This window comes from Podarcis cretensis (assembly GCF_951804945.1).
Source record: "Podarcis cretensis genome assembly, chromosome: 11".
NCBI classification, from domain to species: Eukaryota; Metazoa; Chordata; class Lepidosauria; order Squamata; family Lacertidae; genus Podarcis; species Podarcis cretensis.
Genome location: NC_137180.1, coordinates 37,746,997 through 37,766,604, shown reverse-complemented (window position 1 = coordinate 37,766,604; position 19,608 = coordinate 37,746,997). Strand labels below are relative to the sequence as shown.

At 38.7% G+C, this 19,608-nt stretch overlaps 1 protein-coding gene and 1 long non-coding RNA gene across 2 annotated transcripts in view; one reads left to right on the top strand and one right to left on the bottom strand.

Moving 5' to 3' along the window:
* Window positions 1-1,825: 1,825 nt before the first annotated feature.
* Window positions 1,826-19,608, bottom strand: part of SCAMP1 (secretory carrier membrane protein 1) — a 28,693-nt gene continuing 10,910 nt past the window's right edge. The window contains exons 3-9 of the mRNA XM_079995769.1: window positions 14,404-14,502; window positions 14,198-14,309; window positions 13,102-13,230; window positions 9,775-9,934; window positions 8,371-8,472; window positions 6,683-6,800; window positions 1,826-5,041 (exon numbers count right to left, since the gene is read on the bottom strand). Coding sequence (XP_079851895.1) covers window positions 4,877-5,041; window positions 6,683-6,800; window positions 8,371-8,472; window positions 9,775-9,934; window positions 13,102-13,230; window positions 14,198-14,309; window positions 14,404-14,502 — 885 coding nt within the window. The 3' untranslated portion in view covers window positions 1,826-4,876. The remainder of the gene's footprint in view (window positions 5,042-6,682; window positions 6,801-8,370; window positions 8,473-9,774; window positions 9,935-13,101; window positions 13,231-14,197; window positions 14,310-14,403; window positions 14,503-19,608) is intronic.
* On the top strand, window positions 15,473-19,057 carry LOC307226929. Its single transcript, XR_013843709.1, has 3 exons — window positions 15,473-15,666; window positions 17,540-17,617; window positions 18,791-19,057. It is a non-coding gene; the product is annotated as an uncharacterized lncRNA (long non-coding RNA).

Genomic DNA, 19,608 nt, shown 5'->3' with positions numbered 1-19,608 from the left:
GAAAGGAAGAGCAGGTAACTTTGTACCAGTGAATAGTTGTACTGTTGGTTGTAACCACTGAGAACCAAAAGAGAAAGAGAACAAAGGCAATCAATTGGAGGCATTCAACAGTTGTATTTTCTAGTACCAATCTGATAACTAAACATTGTTGGTGTAATTAGGAAAAATGAGTGAAATTGCAGTAAGTGTTTGGACCGTGTCTAGTAGCTACTGATAGCTTCCACCAATTAGACTACGTCTCCTAGCACAACCTTGGCCAGAAGCTCAGTGAGTTTCAGAGACATACTCTCAAGGAGCCTTTTCTGCCCAGCTCTAGGGAAAACATATCAAAAGCAGCAGTCAACCTATTTTCCCAAAGACCTGTGGACAAAGAACTTGAACAAAACCTTGTGAAATATTCCTAGACATCTCAACAACCATGCATGAGGAAGATTTTAGTGAGGAAAACTCATTTTTAAACCAATGAAGCCAGATTCCCAGAGTATTAAAAAAACACGTTTATTTGAGAGAGGGAGGAAGAAAAATGAAGGCACCAAATCAAACATACTTGAAATGAAAGCAAAAATTTAGTTTAGTTTAGATACATGTTAGCTTAGTTCAATTTAGTTTTGATATGGGTTACCTGCTTGAGCAGTCTTGGGTTTAGGAGCATGCACAGAATTTTGGATAGCTCCAAAAGACAAAAACGAGGTGAAGCCTCACATATTTATGGGAGCCTGAGACTAGTACAAGCCAATCTCTTAGTTGTCACCGTGGCGCTCTTTTGTCCAATCATTATATACGCTCCATCTCTGATGTTAGTTGTCTTTGCGGAATGCAGCAGTTATAGCAACAAAGAGCAATAATTGAGTAACTGAACAATGAACACATTTTGCTGCATCCTGTCCAGCAACCTATTCTCACAGTGGCCAACCAAATGCCTGTGATTCCCTGTAACTGGTATTTAGAGGCATTACAAAACCATCAGGCTTACGTAGCTACTGATAGCTCTATCCTCCCTGAATTTGTCTAATTCCCTTTTAAAGCCATTGAAGTTGGTAGCCATCTCTCTATCTTTTGGGGAGTCAGTTCTACTAACTCAGCCATCTGAAGGACTACCTGTTCTGACTCTCCCACCATTCTGCTTTATTGGATCACCTCAGCTTCTGGTAGTATTGAGGGGGAGGTCTTATTTTCTCCACACGATGCATAATTTTATAAACCTCTGTAATGTCCCCCTATATTTCCCCCCTCCCCCAAAGTCCCAAACACTGTAACCTTTATTATAGTGGAGTTGCTCCAGTCTCCTTGTTCCCTTTGGTTGCCCTCTTCTATACCTGTTCCAGCTCTACAATATTCCATAAATTGTACAGCTTATTCCAGAAGTTTCCCACATATAAAACTTGTGACCCACTTGTAGCTGCTCAGTTATACACTGTAACCTGTTATAGAAGACACCAGAATAACAGAGCATCATGAATTAATGATGATGTTAGTTCTGTCTTTATAAGGTCTCTATAGTATGCACACAGAGCCTCTCGTCACACAACGTTTAGAAAGACACAATCAGGGCTTTTACATCATTTCCATAGCACCCAACCCTTATAAAGGCATATCAAACATGGCTTTCAATTTAGCTGGAGCTTGCTGTGTGGCACACAAGGCAGGTTTTGAAAAGTGAAAACCAAGAAAAAAAGGCCCACAGCTGTACCTGGTTATATACCTTCCTGGATTGTGGCCACTATCAGTAAACTTTATTGCTACATTCATAAAGGACTCACAGTAGAGAAATTGACCCTCCACAGCAGTGACAAAGCGATCCGGATATAAAAAATACCAGCAAAGGTTTGTTTTCAGAGGTTTCAGTTTACTTCCAACAAGTTCCCAGACAAAATTTAATACTCCTAGTTTTCGTCAGTACCGACAAATCATTCTCTTTAAAGTTTCCAATTTACATCACAAAACCAAAACACACCAACTATTACTGGGTGCTTCTTTAAACCAGTCCCAGTTCTAATTGTATTAATTTGTTGTTCTGGTAATTGACATATTTTTCCCACTGCAGCAGATCACAGAATTTATATACAGATTACAAAAAAACAACCCCGATCCAGCTCTAGTTGTGCATAGTTACATGTGACTAGTAGTGCCAGAATCTGGATCAAATGCACAGTCACACATCAGTTTTTAAGTAATGTATCAAGGTGACTTACAACATATGAAATAATGAAATCAATCCATAAGGCAATAAAACTGCAATAAAGCCAATCAAGTAATTTCTGCCTCTGTGTAACTACATATGACTAGAGCTGGGGGGGGGGAGAGAAATATGTGATACATTCTATACACATTAACCCTCTTGCATTTTAGCTTGCCTTTTACAAAAATGTCCTACTTGAGTTTTAAAACTATACAGAGCAAACAATTAGGAAACATTTTTATTCTATGTCACTGAGTTAATACAATAAATATGCAGAACCTTTGAACTACCCAGACATGCAACATCAGATGATCTGTGTGCATTTGTACAGAACCATGACATTCATCAGGATGGCAAAGCATTGTTAGGAATTTACAAAATATACAGATATCCCTCAGATAATCGACTCCAATGCCAAAACTATAGCGAAGAGTACTGACATTCCAGTGTTGAAACTCTGTATTTTGATCTAGCCACAACTGGATACTACAAAATGACTTAAATAATAGGTATATGATTTTTAACCGACATATTTTAATTCCGGTGCTAAATATTTTAACATACAACAGCCTTTTGCCAAAAACTAAAAATCAGAAGTTTTTGATTTAACCTTGATGGTTAATTTTCTAGATGATGATCTGCAAAATTGTACATGTTAAAATCAACATATGTCATCTTGTTTTCTTGAACCAAAATAGCTACAAGACTTATGCAAACTAGACTTGCATTTATCTATTTCAAGTTTCATTCTGCTTTATCCCCTGAGGAAAAAAATATTCAAGAACAATTTATTGATTTTTAAACTATAATTAAAATTCATCTTCAACCCCAAATAAAAGTTACAAGATTAGCAACAAAAATGTTATAGGGCAACAGAAGTAGGATGAAGGATTAAAATAAAATGTACATTAAAGAAAACTAAACTTTCTCTTACTAATCAAGGACTAAATACGTCAAATTCCTCATAACATCCATGATGACTTGCCCTCTGTGTTAGGTATAGAAAACTGTTTACAAAATGTAATTCCCATATAGTCTATTTTCTAGTATTTGCTGTTGTGATTAAGCTGTCAAATTTATCCTGTTTATTCATATAAGGTAAAGTTTGTAATTTGAGATATATGAATATACCCCAGACATAGCTTTTAGACCATGCTGAATATTTTTCCAATAGTGGGTCAGCTGAATAATACTTTTCCCAAATAAATATTGGATCAGAGTGTGTTAAAATTAGGACCTATATTGCAATACCTTTATGCAGTATATAAGAATTAAGAGTCTTTAATGACAGCAACTGAATGCTATTTGAAAAGTTAATCCAAGATATGTTCCAAGTTGCAATCCAATAATTCATATACTTCAGAATGTCAATGGGGGGATGACGACCTTAAAATGAGAGCTGATTACTCAGGATACAAAGATGAATTAAAAATGAAAAAACCTCTGTGTAACAAACATAGCTGATTATTACTGCACTGAAAACTCAACCTCAATCTGCATTTTATAAAATGCATTTATTCAGATTAAAAATCACACATAAAGGCTGAAGTATGTTAAAAAGAATTCAAGTACATAATTAAATTCCATTTTTAAATGCCTGATTAGAGACCATGGTTGTTTTTAAAGATTTCAATAAGATACTGTATATTCAAATGTTTGTACAAGCAATAAACAGAGTGATTGACAAGGCTAAAGATTTAGTACCATTGTTAAACACAAGTGCACACTTAAAAAATGCCAGACTCCTTAAGCACAACAAAAATTCCACTGCATTTTAACACAGGTCAAAAAGGACTAGCTATGGGAGTGTTCTAAATATTGGTTAATGGGTTCTCTTTAGCAGTATGTTTTCCAAAGACATGAATACTGAAATTAAAAATAGCATATATAATCACTCAGATTCCATTAAACGTAATTCTCACTGCCTGTTGCATCACATATTATTTTGGTGAGACTAACTGTGCTCCAAAATTTCTGTAAGAAGACCACACACCATGAAAACAGATCCCAACAAATACTGTGACCATAGTGGTAGAGACAAATTCTGGACCAAAACACTAGCTCAGCATGGTCAAAACTGTTTCATGCAAACTCAGATTTTTATCAAAAGGCCTATTATCCTAAAAAAAGAAAGAAATTTACATTATCTATCATACTTATTTTAAGCTTACATTTGTCCTTCATCAGCTGCTGAAGCTATAAAGCAGCAGCCAAAATTTAATATTCAAGACCATCAGTTGCCCCATTCCTTACTTTAAGAAAATAGGGAAGCAAGTTGTTATGAATAGAAGGAGTTAATCCAAAGTGCTCGTCTCAAGTCAAAATGAAAGTTTCCAGGGTCAGCTATTGACAAGAACCCCCCCCCTTTGCCCCCCCAAAAAACGTTTAAGTTGACGCCAGAAGTTGCCATATCAATTTCAGATTCACGGTTTTAAATTTTCACCAAATATAGCGTGCCTCCAAAAAGATGAGGAATAATAGAACCATTTTCAGTTAAGAGTAGTAGCCAGGAAGTACCTTTGATTGAATAAATAAGTGTACAAAGTAATGAAACAAGGACCTTTTCCTGTTTTAGCCCATGCACAGCCGAAGAGACATACATGCTGTGTGCATTTTTAACACAAGTCTTTAGGGAATATAAGTGACTGAAAAAGAAAATACAGCTGAAAATGGTAGTGATTTTTTCATTTCTTTTCGCTATATTTGGTTACCCTTGAAAGCATTTTGAGCAGCACTAGTTGCTGCTGTTGACGCAGCATTGGCTGCAGCAGTTTGTACAGTTTTGTTGGACATCACCCCCGTTGCAAATTCTTGTTGGGCCTTCTCAAAACTTGCTCCAGTTGTGCGGTAGAGACCATGTACCTGTGGAAGAAGCCCAGAGTGAAATGATGAGGCGTGTTTTCCAAAAAGAAAAAGAAAAAATCTTGCATACAGCACCTGGCAGAGTTTTAGGCACCAAAATATTTGTAGCAAAAACAGCAATTCTGAAGATATTAAATCACTGGTTAAATTTCCCTTGCATTATGTTTTGTGTCTTTGCTTCAAAGCCCTCCAGTGTACATATTTGTTTCCTAGTAATTGTATCATCTATGATTTGAACTCCACAGCAGGTATTCATAAGATATAAAGAGTGACCCCTAGTGGTTACAGAAAAACGACGACACACATGATTTCACAGATGCTGGACAGTTCAGCCTGAGTGGAGAGCTAAAAACTCAACACTTGTGAGGAATACCATGGGTGATTTTTGTCTGTTTAGTAGCCTCCATACGTCTCTCTGGTATGCTTTGCTCACTCTAGTTCCTCCTCTAACATTCATGGCCACTACTTTTTAGTCTCAAAATGAAATACCTTAAGCTACTTGGTCACGCACAGGGCATACTGATGCATTTCTTCCATTGAAAAAGCTCCTGTGCTATTATTAACAATTTATGGGACATCAGAACAATGTGTGTGTTGCCATCTGTTTCAATAATTATAATACCCAAATATCCTTCATTTACCTTGCCTTATTTTCATCTCATTTCTTTCAATGTAGGTCCTGAAAGACCTACATTGGCTCCCAGTACATTTCCGAGCACAATTCAAAGTGTTGGTGTTGACCTTTAAAGCCCTAAATGGCCTCGGCCCAGTATATCTAAAGGAGCATCTCCACCCCCATCATTCAGCCCGGACACTGAGGACCAGCTCTGAGGGCCTTCTGGTGGTTCCCTCACTGCGAGAAGTGAGGTTACAGGGAACCAGGCAGAAGGCCTTCTCAGTGGTGGTGCCTGCCCTGTGGAATGCCCTCCCATCAGATGTCAAGGAAATAAACAACTAGGGAAGTTTTTAATGTCTGATGTTTTATTCTGTTTTTAATCTGTTGGGAACAGTGCAGAGCGGCTGGGAAACCCAGCCAGATTGGTGGGGTATAAATTAATCATTATTATTATAATATTTTCTGCAGCTTCTAAATATTCATCTGCTTCCCGCCCCCCGCCCCCGCCCCCGCACCAGAAACCTTCCCCAACCCTGTGCCTTCCAGATGTTTTGGACAACTACTTCCATCTTCTCTAACCATTGGCCATGCTGACTAGCACTTATGGGAGGGCACCAGACCAGGAAAACCTGGCCTACACTGACAGAACTTTTATGTAGAATTAAAATGAAAGGCACTGAAGCATAAATTTTACTCTTTGATAATGTATTATTTGAGAGAAATCTCTAGGATCCTGATGTGCTCTTTTCACAAAAGCCTTAATAAGAATAAGATAACTTCTACAGCTGGAGACGAACAAGGGCGGGGAGTGGGGAATGAGGAATCAAGCACATTCCAACTCAAATGAATTTGCAACAATTAAAATATCCATTTTCCTAATTTGATTCTGTGACATTTCTATCCATGACAATCTGCCCGAGTTAATACAAATTAAGAAAGAAGTTAGCAGACTGCTTTGATTAACATCTGTGTGCAAACACAAAGCCTTCTATCAACAATATGGATTCAACAGACAGAAAACTTACCTTTTTAAACATTACTAGTGAGATGACAGCAGATGCTGTGAAAAGCGCTGCTATGATTATCATCATAATGCCTACTGGAATGCTAAGATTGAGCCCAGTGAGGGATGAAATCCATCCACTAAAGACAGGAGAGAGGTAAATAACAAAAGAGAGGTAAATAACATACACATGCCCCAATATGATACATCTTGAAATACCATAGCTATTGTTTTTTTTCACTAAAATCCTTACAGGAAATTACTGGAGTATTTGGGGAGCCAAGCACAACTAAGGTTTTGAAAGCATTTTAGGTTGACTCTAGAAACTGTAAGGCAGTTCACTTTGAATTATCTTGAAATTCACTTTTCACTATTCCTTGAACAATCTTGTGGAACTGCTGTTCTCTCTAATTATACAGAAAGTTCGGCAACCTTGATAAATATGATAAAGTTTCCTTTAAAATCTCTTCACAAATTGCCTTTCAAGAACAGAGGTGGTGGTGTTTTTTAAGTTTAGTTTTGGCTGCTACCAAATAGGCCAAAGCGAAACATCAGCAGGAAGCATCTAACAGATGCTAGGTGGAAACTTCAGCAGACAGCTGGACATTATAATTCACTCAGCACAAATTTGTCCTAATGGACAAGTCCAGATACACTTCAACAACCTTAGTTTTTTGCACATCAACTGTGCCAAAACTCTGCCTCCTCAGCCTCTCACCTGGTTATGGGGCTGGGCTCTTGATGCCTCCGGCCACTTTGTTTTGAATTTGCAGTGAGGGCTCAGCAGGCAGGCATGTTATAGCCCATCTACATACAACTGACAGACCAGTTGTGATGACAAAGTGCTTGGAATGCCCAGGATCAAGGTGCACTAGGACTGGGATTTAAAACTCTCTTATACAATTCTTAAATTGTTTATTTAATTTATGAATTGCTGACCATAAAACATTCTGAAGTGATTTAACAATAAAAGCATATATAAAAACAAGTTCAAGTTCAATGCATACACAGAATGGGATAAAAGTCTCCACTTAAAAGGCTTGTTAGAAAAGGAAGATCTTAAATAGGTGTTGAATAGACAACAGAGATGGTCCCTGTCAGACATGTAATGGGAAGATGTTCCAAAGGGTAGGTATTGCACCACTGAAGGCCTAATTCCTATGTTATACAGCATGTACTTCCTGATGGTATGATATCTATAGGAGGTATCTAACCTGCATAGGTATCTATACCAGTATTGGCACCTTGAGCTTAGCCTGATAGCTGGTAGCTGGTCCAATTCTTTCAGCAGTGATATTCTGCCCTAATGAGCAGTTGAGCCACTGCATTTTTGTACTAGCTGCAGCTTCCAAACCAACCTCAAGGGTAAGCCACATTGCAGTAAACCAGCCTGGAGATTACCAGCACGTAGATGACAGTGATCCAACTATTCTGGCCGAGAAACAGCTGTGACTGTAGGCATGTGGCTTAAGTGTCATCTACACACCAGGGACATTTGGATGATATATTGTTGGTGCAAATCAGTTATGGACTTTTTTGGTACACAGTCGCTGGCTAGATGAACAATTGCTGCTTATTAACAATTGCATACTGGTTCTGCTTATCCTCCATAAAACTTTCAAATGCAAAATGTTTCTCTGTGCATTGTTGAACTTTGTAAAGGTGGCTTGTTATTGCACTCTCCACTGAATGATAAAATAAGCCACTTACCAATTGCCCCATCCTTGGAATCCTGCAGCCTGAAGTACATGCACAGCAAATTGACAAATGTACACAAAAAAGAAAACGAAGAATCTGAAAGAACTGTCACTCCTAAAAGAGGGAGGGGGGAAATCGTCAGGTATTTTCACAATATTTAAGAAACATTTCCAAAGTTTAACGTCTCTACCAGGAGAGCAAATCAATAGCAACAAACAAAACCATACATACTGTTTATCTTTTATAAATAAAACAATTTTTATGAGTACAGCTGATCTCCATGGGAACAGAGCTGCCTCCTATACCCCAACTATCAATATAATCCAATCAAACTACAATAATGTAACACCACAAGCATAGCAACAATTAAAGAAATGTCAAGTATGAGAAGCAATCCTCTCCCCCACAACCCGCCCCCAAAGCAAACCTACTAACATAATCTAGCAAGTGCTGTGAACAAAAATGACCTTAGTGTCCTGCCTGATATATAATAAGCATTTCTCCATCTCTTTTTAATTCCAATCTTTTCTTATTTGACGATATGGATAATTAACTTATTTCAGGATTATTAACTTGTTTTCTTGCACAGCTAGCGGGGGGACTTGCTTTGTTGCTTTTAGCTTTAAGACTAAAAAGATTAATGTTCTGCCAACAAAACAAGGTGCAGGCACTGAGGCCATATATACCATCTCCGTGGAAACTGGGTGCATGAAGAGGAAGTTTTAACAAGTAATAGTAGGGACTAGCACATAGCAAAGCAACTCTCTTCCAGGGAAGGGAGGTAACAGGTCAGAGTCCAATTACGGAGTACTGAGAAAAGGAGATTAAAATGTGCAAAAGAAGCGTTTAGAAGTGTGAGCTGCCTAAACTTCAGAATTCATAAGTGAGTGAGCTTGTGTTCCATTATGCAGGCAAAACAGCCTCTCCTTATCCCTGTCTAGTGCATTATATTAACTTCACCCACCCCATATTTAAAAATAGATGGATTTTGAAAGCCTAATTCTGAGAATAATAGACTCCAAAAAGCAAGCAGCTTGCCTAATTTAGTCTAAGAGACACAAAGAGAGTAAGCCTTGCTTATGAGAAACTCTGTTCATACTAAACCATTGTTTGACTTAGCATGGTGTGCTAACTGAGCCACTATTTATGTTTTGGAATAAAACATGGACACATCTAGCTAACCTATCACACTAATTATAAGAAACTGTGGCTACGTTTGCAAGAGACTAATATATTTATCAGTCTGCTAATCTATGCTTTGAGGCCAGTCAGCTACTCTGAAAATTGCCAAACCAGTACAAGAATTCACATTAAAAGTTGTAAAACCATGTTAAATGAAGTTCTGGATGATTAAAAAGCAGTTAAATTATGTAGCACCTTAATAGCATTAATTTCACAGTAGGTGGAAATTGTTACCTGAAGGCTCCATAAAGTGGTCTGTACCAGCAGACAAATGAACAAGGAGTAAAAAGCAAGAACCAGAGAATACTCAATCCGAAGTCAACTCCTCGAATGGGCTGTAGGCAAAACCAGGCCAGACATCCAAAGATGTTAAGAAACAGCGTCACTGCATGAACTATAGAAAACAGGTATGTTAAAATTGAATTGCCACAATTATAAAAATATATTAAAACTTAATAAGCTATCTCTACTGATTTTATATCAGGATCTGATCACTGATCAGGGTGGATCAGTGATCAGTTCTTACATTAAATAGCCACCAGATTCAATCCGCGCCATCTCCAGGTATAGCATGGAGAGACTGCTATCTAGATCCCTGGAGACTCTCTGCCAATCAGTGTAGACAATACTGAGCTAGATAGATCAAGGGTCCAACTTGGCATAACGTAGCTTTCTATATTCGTAGGCTGCACCTCAAGTGATTCATGGGGTACCTTGATGGGCGGGGGAAACTTTGAGAGGCAGCTGCTGTAAAAGGGGAGCTGAAAAGCTGTCATGTGCAGCCTGAATACTGTGTGAAGAGCTTTGGAACTGAGCCACTGATTTAAAGTCTGCTTCTATAAAAGATTAAAACTAGGGGGTGGGGGGAAATATCCGACTTGATCCTGGGTATGAAATAATAGGTATGTGTAATATATATGTTACTGTGGTTGCAAACTGAACAACATGGCCAATTACTTTCCGTCTCATGGAGAAACACAGTTTTTATCAGTATCTGTCAGCCCCAGGTATGACTCTAAGGGTGGCAGGTACTATTTCCCCTTACTACCACATTCACTTCACCAGCTTTTAGTATATTATGGTTTTCTGTAGACTGAATTCAAATTCTTGTTCCCATAATAATGGTCAACACTGTTTCTTTCCTCCCTTACGTTTTTCCTTTAGCCACCCGCAATCAGCCCTTGCATCTTGAAAGTTTTGTGCACTTAGTCCTCTAGAAAGTGCTCTTAGTGTCCTTGAATGTGTACAAAAAGCCAACCAGAAACCTTTCACTTCAGTGTTATTTCAGTGTCTTAAGTGGATACGAATTAAGTGCAATTGGAGTGCTGCCTATAACACCATTGGTTTCCGGCTATGATCCTAAGCAGTATAAATGCCTATCTGACTGCAAACCAATGTGTTTTAATTGTTACAACAACTAGTTAGTATGCATTTTCAGGAAATGTAATTAGGATATTTAAATGTATCATTTAGATACAGTATTTTGCTTGATCCACCTTGATTTTTAAAAATGAATCCACTAAAGTTTTCTGCATTCTTTAAACCTAATGTAACCCCCCCTCCCTTTTTATCAGCAGCAAGTATCAAATCAGATTAGTTGCAGTGAGGTAATAGAGAGTAGCGGATGCCACAGGACACCATTTTTCCCTAGCCTGGTAATTTTTTTAATCTATTGCCAGATTTTCAAGCAAATGTAACAAAGAATCACCACAGCATTTCTTGTTTAAATAGCTGACAGTTCTACAATAATTACCGGGTACAAAGATTTTTGCAGATACTATTTAATTATCTGAGAGTCAGACCGGTAAATACATACAGGAACACTACAGTATCCTATAATTAGTTATACTGAAACACTGCTCAACTCATTTGCAAGTTCTTATAAATTAGAAGAGTTGCACATAAAAGATGGAAAGCAAGTACCATGTACACTTATCCCAACTACACTCTTGGTGCACAAGTTTAGAAAGCAAAATTGTCAGTGTTACTTAGTGCCACCTCAAGGTGTTGGAGGCTTTCAGTTCTAAATGTATTTACTAGCAGCAAATTTCACCATTTCCAGTGACATTTTAAGCTCACAGTGTAACAGTCTAACCCCAGGGACTGCTGTACAAACCAAACAAAATTGGATTTAACAGTTCCCACACGAATGTCATGCCTCCACTACCAACCTAATGATGCAGTGTTGGCGATTGCTGCTTGCAATTGCACTGTACTGCCTTGCCACACAAGACCACCATGGAAAATGTTAACACAGGAGCCAACAGGCACCTGAGGTGAGAATTTAACCAGGGCGACTTGGTAGTAAGCAGACTGGCAGGCTTAGCTGGCAGAGTCTGTTCCACTTGCTGAAGGCATATTAAGTGGACCCAAAGGTGATCAGGTTACTAGGGTCACATTTTTTAAAAAGTGTTAACTTTTTAGAGAAACTCTTAAAACAACAAATCCCACCAAATTGGAAGTAAGAAAAACAGCCAAGAGGGAATTCATCCATCTTGCCAATTACCCAGTTCCTTCTACTCAGGATGCTTCCATACCGCTGAAGTTTGAAGGAGAGAGGTAATGAAACAAGCCATATCCTTTCGTCTTGCTAACCAAGCTCCAACTGACATATAAAAACTTTCCGGTATGGATAACTGTAAATTATTGGTTGATCATCTTCTAAAAGTTAAGAGTGCCAACACAGAAGTGTACTTGTAAGAGAAATAATTCTGGAATTGGGAAAGAAAGTCTGAATCAGGAGTGCATGGAGTGGTGTGCATATGCGTATATGTGTGCATTAGGTAAAAGGTAAAGGTAAAGGTACCCCTGCCCGTACGGGCCAGTCTTGACAGACTCGGGGGTTGTGCGCCCATCTCACTTAAGAGGCCAGGGGCCAGCGCTGTCCGGAGACACTTCCGGGTCACGTGGCCAGCGTGACATCGCTGCTCTGGCGAGCCAGAGCCGCACACGGAAACGCCGTTTACCTTCCCGCTGGTAAGCGGTCCCTATTTATCTACTTGCACCCGGAGGTGCTTTCGAACTGCTAGGTTGGCAGGCGCTGGGACCGAGCAGCGGGAGCGCACCCCGCCGCAGGGATTCGAACCGCCGACCTTTCGATCGGCAAGCCCTAGGCGCTGAGGCTTTAACCCACAGCGCCACCTGCGTCCCGTGTGCATTAGGTACAACATACCAAAATGAGGAAAATGTGATTTGAGATATATCCACATCATATGGATGCCAGACATATTTTTGCAGCTTACTAAACTCAAGTGTGTCAGGCTATGCAGGATGTTAAACTTCCAAAGAAAACTTCCGAAAACTTGGGTCTCTATATATTGAGTCATTGGTGCCCTTTTTATTACAGTAATATTTTCAAGGAGAGAAACAGCTCTGAAATGATTTTGCCAAGCATTTATGACATGGTTAGGAATCCTGTGGTGCTCCAAGTGTTGTTCACATCATCCCTGACCACTAGCTAGTTGGAAGCAAGCCCCATGATCTGAATGGAACTAGCTCTCAAGAGAACATGCACAGGATTGTGTTGTCATTGTATACACATATTCTATAAATCTTACTCACACATCCACAAGTAGTACATAATCTTTACTGTCTTCTGGAATTCTACAGGAATGTCTACGGAGAAATCCTGGTAAAAACAGGGTCCCACTGGGAAATTCCCAGGTAGTGGAGGCCAATTGTTCTTTCTTCCTGGAAGAACAAAAAGTAAGTATTTTGCTGAATATTAAGGGTCACTTCAAACAATTTTTAAAATAACAGTTGAAGAAAGAGCTGTGGATCTTCTATCACTTGCCACACACACACACTTTCCTACAGAGATATAACTGCAGCAGCCTTGAGATGATACTAGTTAAGATCTCAATCCTGAATCCACGCAGTAGTGATAGCTTCATTCACTTCCACTTGACACTGCTAACAAGGAAATTAACACAGACTTTAAAATAGTGAAAACAAAATTTAGTGCTAACACATCCTATTTTATCAGCACTAATACAGAACATGTGAAAACAAAGTCCAGCTGCTCACTGAATATACAAATAATAAGGCTTCCAATGTAAGAACCTGAATTTTACTTAAAAAATAAAAACCCTGTCTCTCCACGAAGTGGTGGATGCACTTTCAGATTAAATGGAATGCTTATCAGACTGCAATCCTATACAAACTTTGCAGGGAGCAAGCGCCACTAAACACAAAGTGACTTGTATCTGAGTAATCAAGCACAGAATCTGAGTTCTCTACTTAGAGGTTGCTATTTCTCCTGCTAATCTTGTTTACAAGGAAAGTTATCATTGATTTTAAGGGGTCTTCTATGCAAGTAAATGCTGCACTGACTAGATTTTTAAGGTTATCATCTCTCCTGGCAACTGCTTCTATCTCCTTCAGCAGACCAGCATTACACTTCAGCTTAATTTAACACAGATAATAGAGGACAGTAATGATCCAATAAGAACCAAACTCTGTATTTCCCGTTTAAATCTCCAAGCATACATAAAACTGCAGTAAATGAATTTTGTCATTTTTGTTTTAAGAGACAATTGGCAGGAACTTCAGAGCTCCAGAAACTGCATTTAAACTAACTCTAAGCACTGAATTAAATGGTTTCCATAAGCACAACATTTTGAGAGCTGCAGTCTGTTGAGGTATGTTTAAGGCCTACCTCCCTGCTGGTTGAGGCTCTGTATCTCTCTTTCCCTGCGATCTAGTTCAGCTGCTTTTCTTTCTAATTCTTCTTGACGCTTAAGGAGTTCAGCCTGGGCCAAGGCATGTTCCTGATGGGGAAAAATTGTGATATAAGGAAGTAGCACCATAATAAATATATATCAATCCCCATTTTGATGCTGTCAGCAATAATATTAAATATACCTTTGCAATCTGTGTGTAAGCAGGTGGTTCCTCAGTTGGTTTCATTATAGCTGGCTGCGTACTGGGCACATTGGGAACTTTGACATTTCCTGGTGGTGGCTAAGAAAGGAAAAGAACAGAACAATTTTAGAGTGGCTCTTGGATACTTTCAGAAAATATCTTACAGAGGCATTCAAGATGTACAACAGCCCTTCTAATTAGTTGACTGGTCAACTCTCTACATTTCCTAAACTTTATATATAAGGAGAAAAGTTGCAACATACAAATGATATCTGTCCATATCACTATACACTGCCAAACCATTTATATTGTTTGTGTATTTATTTTACTTCAATGTAAATCATTTGATATGATTATTATTGTACTTATTGTGCTTCTATATATATTTATTTAAAACTGCTTTGAGTTCAAATAGTGTCTTATAAATGGAAATACTACTACTATACTACTATCAATAATAATAACAGACACCCTAACTACCTCATCTACATTTAAAATGGCTACTGATATGTAAGATAAGTAAAATGTTATATTACTGTATAGTTAGAATAATAGAATAACAAATTTATAGAGTAGGAAGGGACCACAAGGATCATCTAGTCCACATCCCTGCTGTGATAGAATATTTTGCCCAATGTGGGGCTCAAACCCACAACCCTGAGATTAAGATTCTCATGCTCTACTGAGCATGCTATCCCTCAGGGCATCAAGTTGCTTGCATTTGATGACCTGCAAGCAAATGCATAAAATGTACTATTGCTGCTACATGAAATGTTAATCTTTGTCTATATTTACATTACAAATATGTTTACATGTGGAATTGTTTTATTTGAAACTTTTAATTGTCTTTTTTTACACTTTTCTTGTGTTATTATTATAACTGTTTGATTTATTTTATAATTGCATATTTTATTGTTGTAACTCACCCTGGGACTTTATACTGAAGGGCAAGCAAGCTATCTAATAAAATAAACAAGTTAAATAAATAGCCTGAACCAAACAGGAACTGTACAAAATTTCAATATACTGTATTAAGTAGTTTACAAATTTTATATATTCACAGCCAAAGAGCACTACATGAGAAAAGTGACCCTAAATGCTAAAATTGGTTGGAACAGCCCTTCCATGAGTGGAAGAGGTTTTCTTCCAATGGAGAGGCACCTTTGTTTTAGTTTCTAACACATTCTAAATTGAAGCCATCATTACAAGTCCTACTCCTAGTTAGCTGCAGTATGTCATGAACAAACAAGAGACAAGACATCAGTAAGCTGAACAGTTCACTATTATCTTCTTCTGTCTGAATCTATTCCTTTAAACCAGGGGCCGGATCCGGCCCAATCGCCTTCTAAATCTGGCCCGTGGACGGTCCGGGAATCAGCGTGTTTTTACATGAGAAGAATGTGTGCTTTTATTTAAAATGCATCTCTGGGTTATTTGTGGGGCATAGGAATTCGTTCATTTTTTTCCTTTTTCAAAATATAGACCGGCCCCCCACAAGGTCTGAGGGACAGTGGATCAGCTCCCTACTGAAAAAGTTTGCTAACCCCTGCTTTAAACAATGAAGTATAATATCAAGTACAGCAAAATGTTTCAGGCATGGAACATGCAAGTTTAATACTGAACACAGACTAAAAGACAATGACTTAGATGCAAGAGATATTAAGTTTCATAGCCTGTTCTGTAGTATTTACTTAAAATAGCTCAGCATAGAAATTCCATGAACAATCAAGATCTTTTGGTTGCATTAATTAGCATGGTAAAAAGATAAAAATTCTGCTTTTCGTTTACTGCACTCTTCCTCGTGCTTCTAAAGTGTTCTATTTAAACTCAGGCCACAGATATAAACTTCCAACTACTAACCATTACCTAGCTGTTGAGAAAATGAAATATATTTCTCTCAGAGTGCCACAATGATATATACCTTGATGGTCAGTTATTACTTGTGTTGCAGCAGCACAGAGACCCTTCACAGGATCAAAAAGCACATACCATATTTTTCCATGTATAAGACTAGGTCCCCCCCAAAAAAAATAGGTTTAAAATTAGGGCTCATCTTATACACGGGTAGTGCTGAGGGGTGTTTTCTTAATTTGGAGCCCCCCAAAATAGGGGGCATCTTATAAATGGAAATATACAGTAATATAGATTGAAATTGTCCCTGCCATATAATGTTTACATTGCACCAAGTTATTGGGGTGGGAGGAGTTCCACAGGACATTGAAATTAAATGTAGCAAATTTTTAAAATGTTAGAAGCTTGCTGTTGCATACAGTCTTTTTTTAAGAACAAAGCATTTCCTCAGTTTCTTTAATCAACCAACCAACCTTATGGTTGTTACACAAGTAACCAAAATTTGGAGAAATATGTAGGATGCTTGAGGATGATGTAGTGGTATAAAAATAAAGACAGCAATCGCGTGGTTAGGTCCAGAAAATGTTGTAAAATACTTTACATCGGGCAATCCAGAAGTTAGGAGACCTCTATTGCATCTTAGGTGTCTGGCAAAAGCCATTTCCAAAGTTCAGAGGTGAGATCAGATCTATGAGAAACCAAACCAACACCACTCCCACAAAGAAGATGAAAGAGGAAGCAGGCTTGTGGGAACTCCCAAGGTTTGCAGAACTGCAATAATAATTAGGAAAACCTGTTTGGGGGAGGGGGTAGAGTCTCCCAAACCAGCCTGATGATGATTAAGCAAACTCAGTGGCCACAGAATCCTGACCAACTGTTGAGGGTTGAGATGGGGTGGAGTAGGCAGAAAATGTGTTGGGAAAGGAAATAAAATGGAGTATACTAGATGGAGCAGGCCTGGCTAGCACACTGCACGGAGGTTTTTATTACAGGTCTCACCTGTCATTACAAGATTACCCCTAGTTCAGACTTTGACGTTTATAATCAGTACTAGAGGTTAACATATAAAGTTTTCTTTCTGTCTTTCTTTTGTCTGTATGTGTTTTGCTTTCTCCTTTTTCTATTTTTATTTAGATTTGTTTGGCTTTTATTATATTGTAAGTTGAAAAGTTTAAATAAAAAATATTATAGCAAAAAAAGAACTATCCAACACATCATAATTCTAAAGAAAAGAGGATTATAATATGAAGCAACTTTAAGTAATGTTTCTGCATTTGTGCTGTAGGTAACAAATCTCATATTTCTGGCAGCTCTATCCTACTTAGAAGCAAGCTCCTCCAAGATCAATGGGATTTACATCCAGGTACGTGCATACAGAATTGCAACTTGCCTGCTATTTTTACAGTAATGATTCTAACTGACAAACAATCCTGTGTACCTTGAAAGCACCAGCAACACATTTTCAACATGGGAAGCACAAAAATATAAGATCAGCAAGTCAGCTCATGTTCATTCCAACACACACAGATAGACAGCCTACTCAATGTATGAAATTGTATGAAATTTTTGGTGGAGCCAGCGAGGACAAGGGCAGAGATCAGTCCATTCCCCCTCCACATAGTCTTGGGACAAGTGGAGAGGATCCTGAAGGGAGCTGGTCTAAATACAGAGTTATTTTTCCTTAAAGACACATGGAGCGCTATGACACAGCTTGCAGAGAGATTATAAAATGCCTGCCCACTGAATAACTCCACTGGCAGCAATTACATTCTTCAGCTGGCAAGTTAAGCAATAGCAGGAGGTTTCTTTTCAGGAACAAGGCAGTGATTGGTAATGAGAGTACCACTGAGGTATAAACACTTAAGACTAATGCAGTTCTCATTTTCACACACTTCTCAAAGTTGCATAGACACGTTAAGAACCAAGGCACAGTGGTGTAGCAGCTAGCATTGACTTAAGACTAGGGCAGGCATAGCCAAACTTGGCCCTCCAGCTGTTTTGGGACTACAATTCCCATCATCCCTGACCACTGGTCCTGTTAGCTAGGGATGATAGCAGTTGTAGTCCCAAAACAGCTGGAGGGCCAAGTTTGCCCATGCTTGGACTAGGGTAAGCACATTCAAAATCTTACTCGGCCATGAAGCTCATTAGATGGGCTTGGGTTAGTCACAGGGTTGCTATGATTAATAAATTCGAAGGGATGCATTATGTATGCCACCCTTTGGCTCCCGGACTTGCACTTTTATTTCATGTTGTCCCTTTCTTAGGGCAAGTTTACTTACACACACATGGAAGCTGACACTTTAAAAAAATCTGATCTCTGTCCCAGGACAGGACTGTAATAACATAATGAAAATTGTGAAAGGGAATGGAATAAGAATAGCAATGTTAAGATGCCTCTTCTAGTCATTAGCTTTTCATGAATGACTAGAAGAGGCATCTTAACATCATGAAAGAAAAGTTACTTCTTCACAATCACTCAGCTGCCCACGGAACTGAACATTCTCTCATTTAATTTCCCTTTCCACTGACATAGGATTTGGTTTATCTCCGGTCCCTATTCCATTCCCACACAGTTTCTCGGCAGACTGCGCCAATAAATCACTCAGGGGGGAGAAGTTCTTGCTTACACCTCACACCCACCTCTTAGAAACATCAGCGGAATATAAATGAAATGGGACATTCCCCAACGAGCCAGCAGCCTACAGGGCATCAAGCAGCTACAAGTAAGTTATTTCGATACAGTGTGTGATGAAAATATCTACAGCCGTTTCAGTCTCTTTGCCTTTACCTTTTCACGTGCTCTTAAAAGCATTTTCTGTCTCATTTAATCTTTGGTGCACCTTTTACTGCCAGATTTTCCCCCTTATGTATTCAACCGAAAAATAAGATGTAATTTTTATACTTCCAGTTTAAGCAACATGTAATCCTCAGCTACATTATGTGCCAAGGTATGTAGAAGAACAAATCACTTTAAAAAGAACAAGGGACATCCCCCAACACACCACAGCACAATGGAGGGCAAAGCATGCACATTTTTGCTCTCACATACACACACCAACCACTCAGCAATTACTAAAAATCATCACTGGAGTGCCGGCCATGTTAATTCTTCCCTTCTTTTGTCTCAGTGCACCAGTTTGGGCTTCAATCCCACCAGCCCTCAATCTCCTCAGGTCACTATGAGAGAAAACTGATACTTGTAGAATGCCATAATTTTTAAGAATGGCATCTTTACAGTTGCCTTCAACAGGCTACTATAAAAATGACTGGTCATAACATAGGTAAAGGTAAAGGGACCCCTGACCGTTAGGTCCACTCGCAGATGACTCTGGGGTTGCGGCTCTCGCTTGA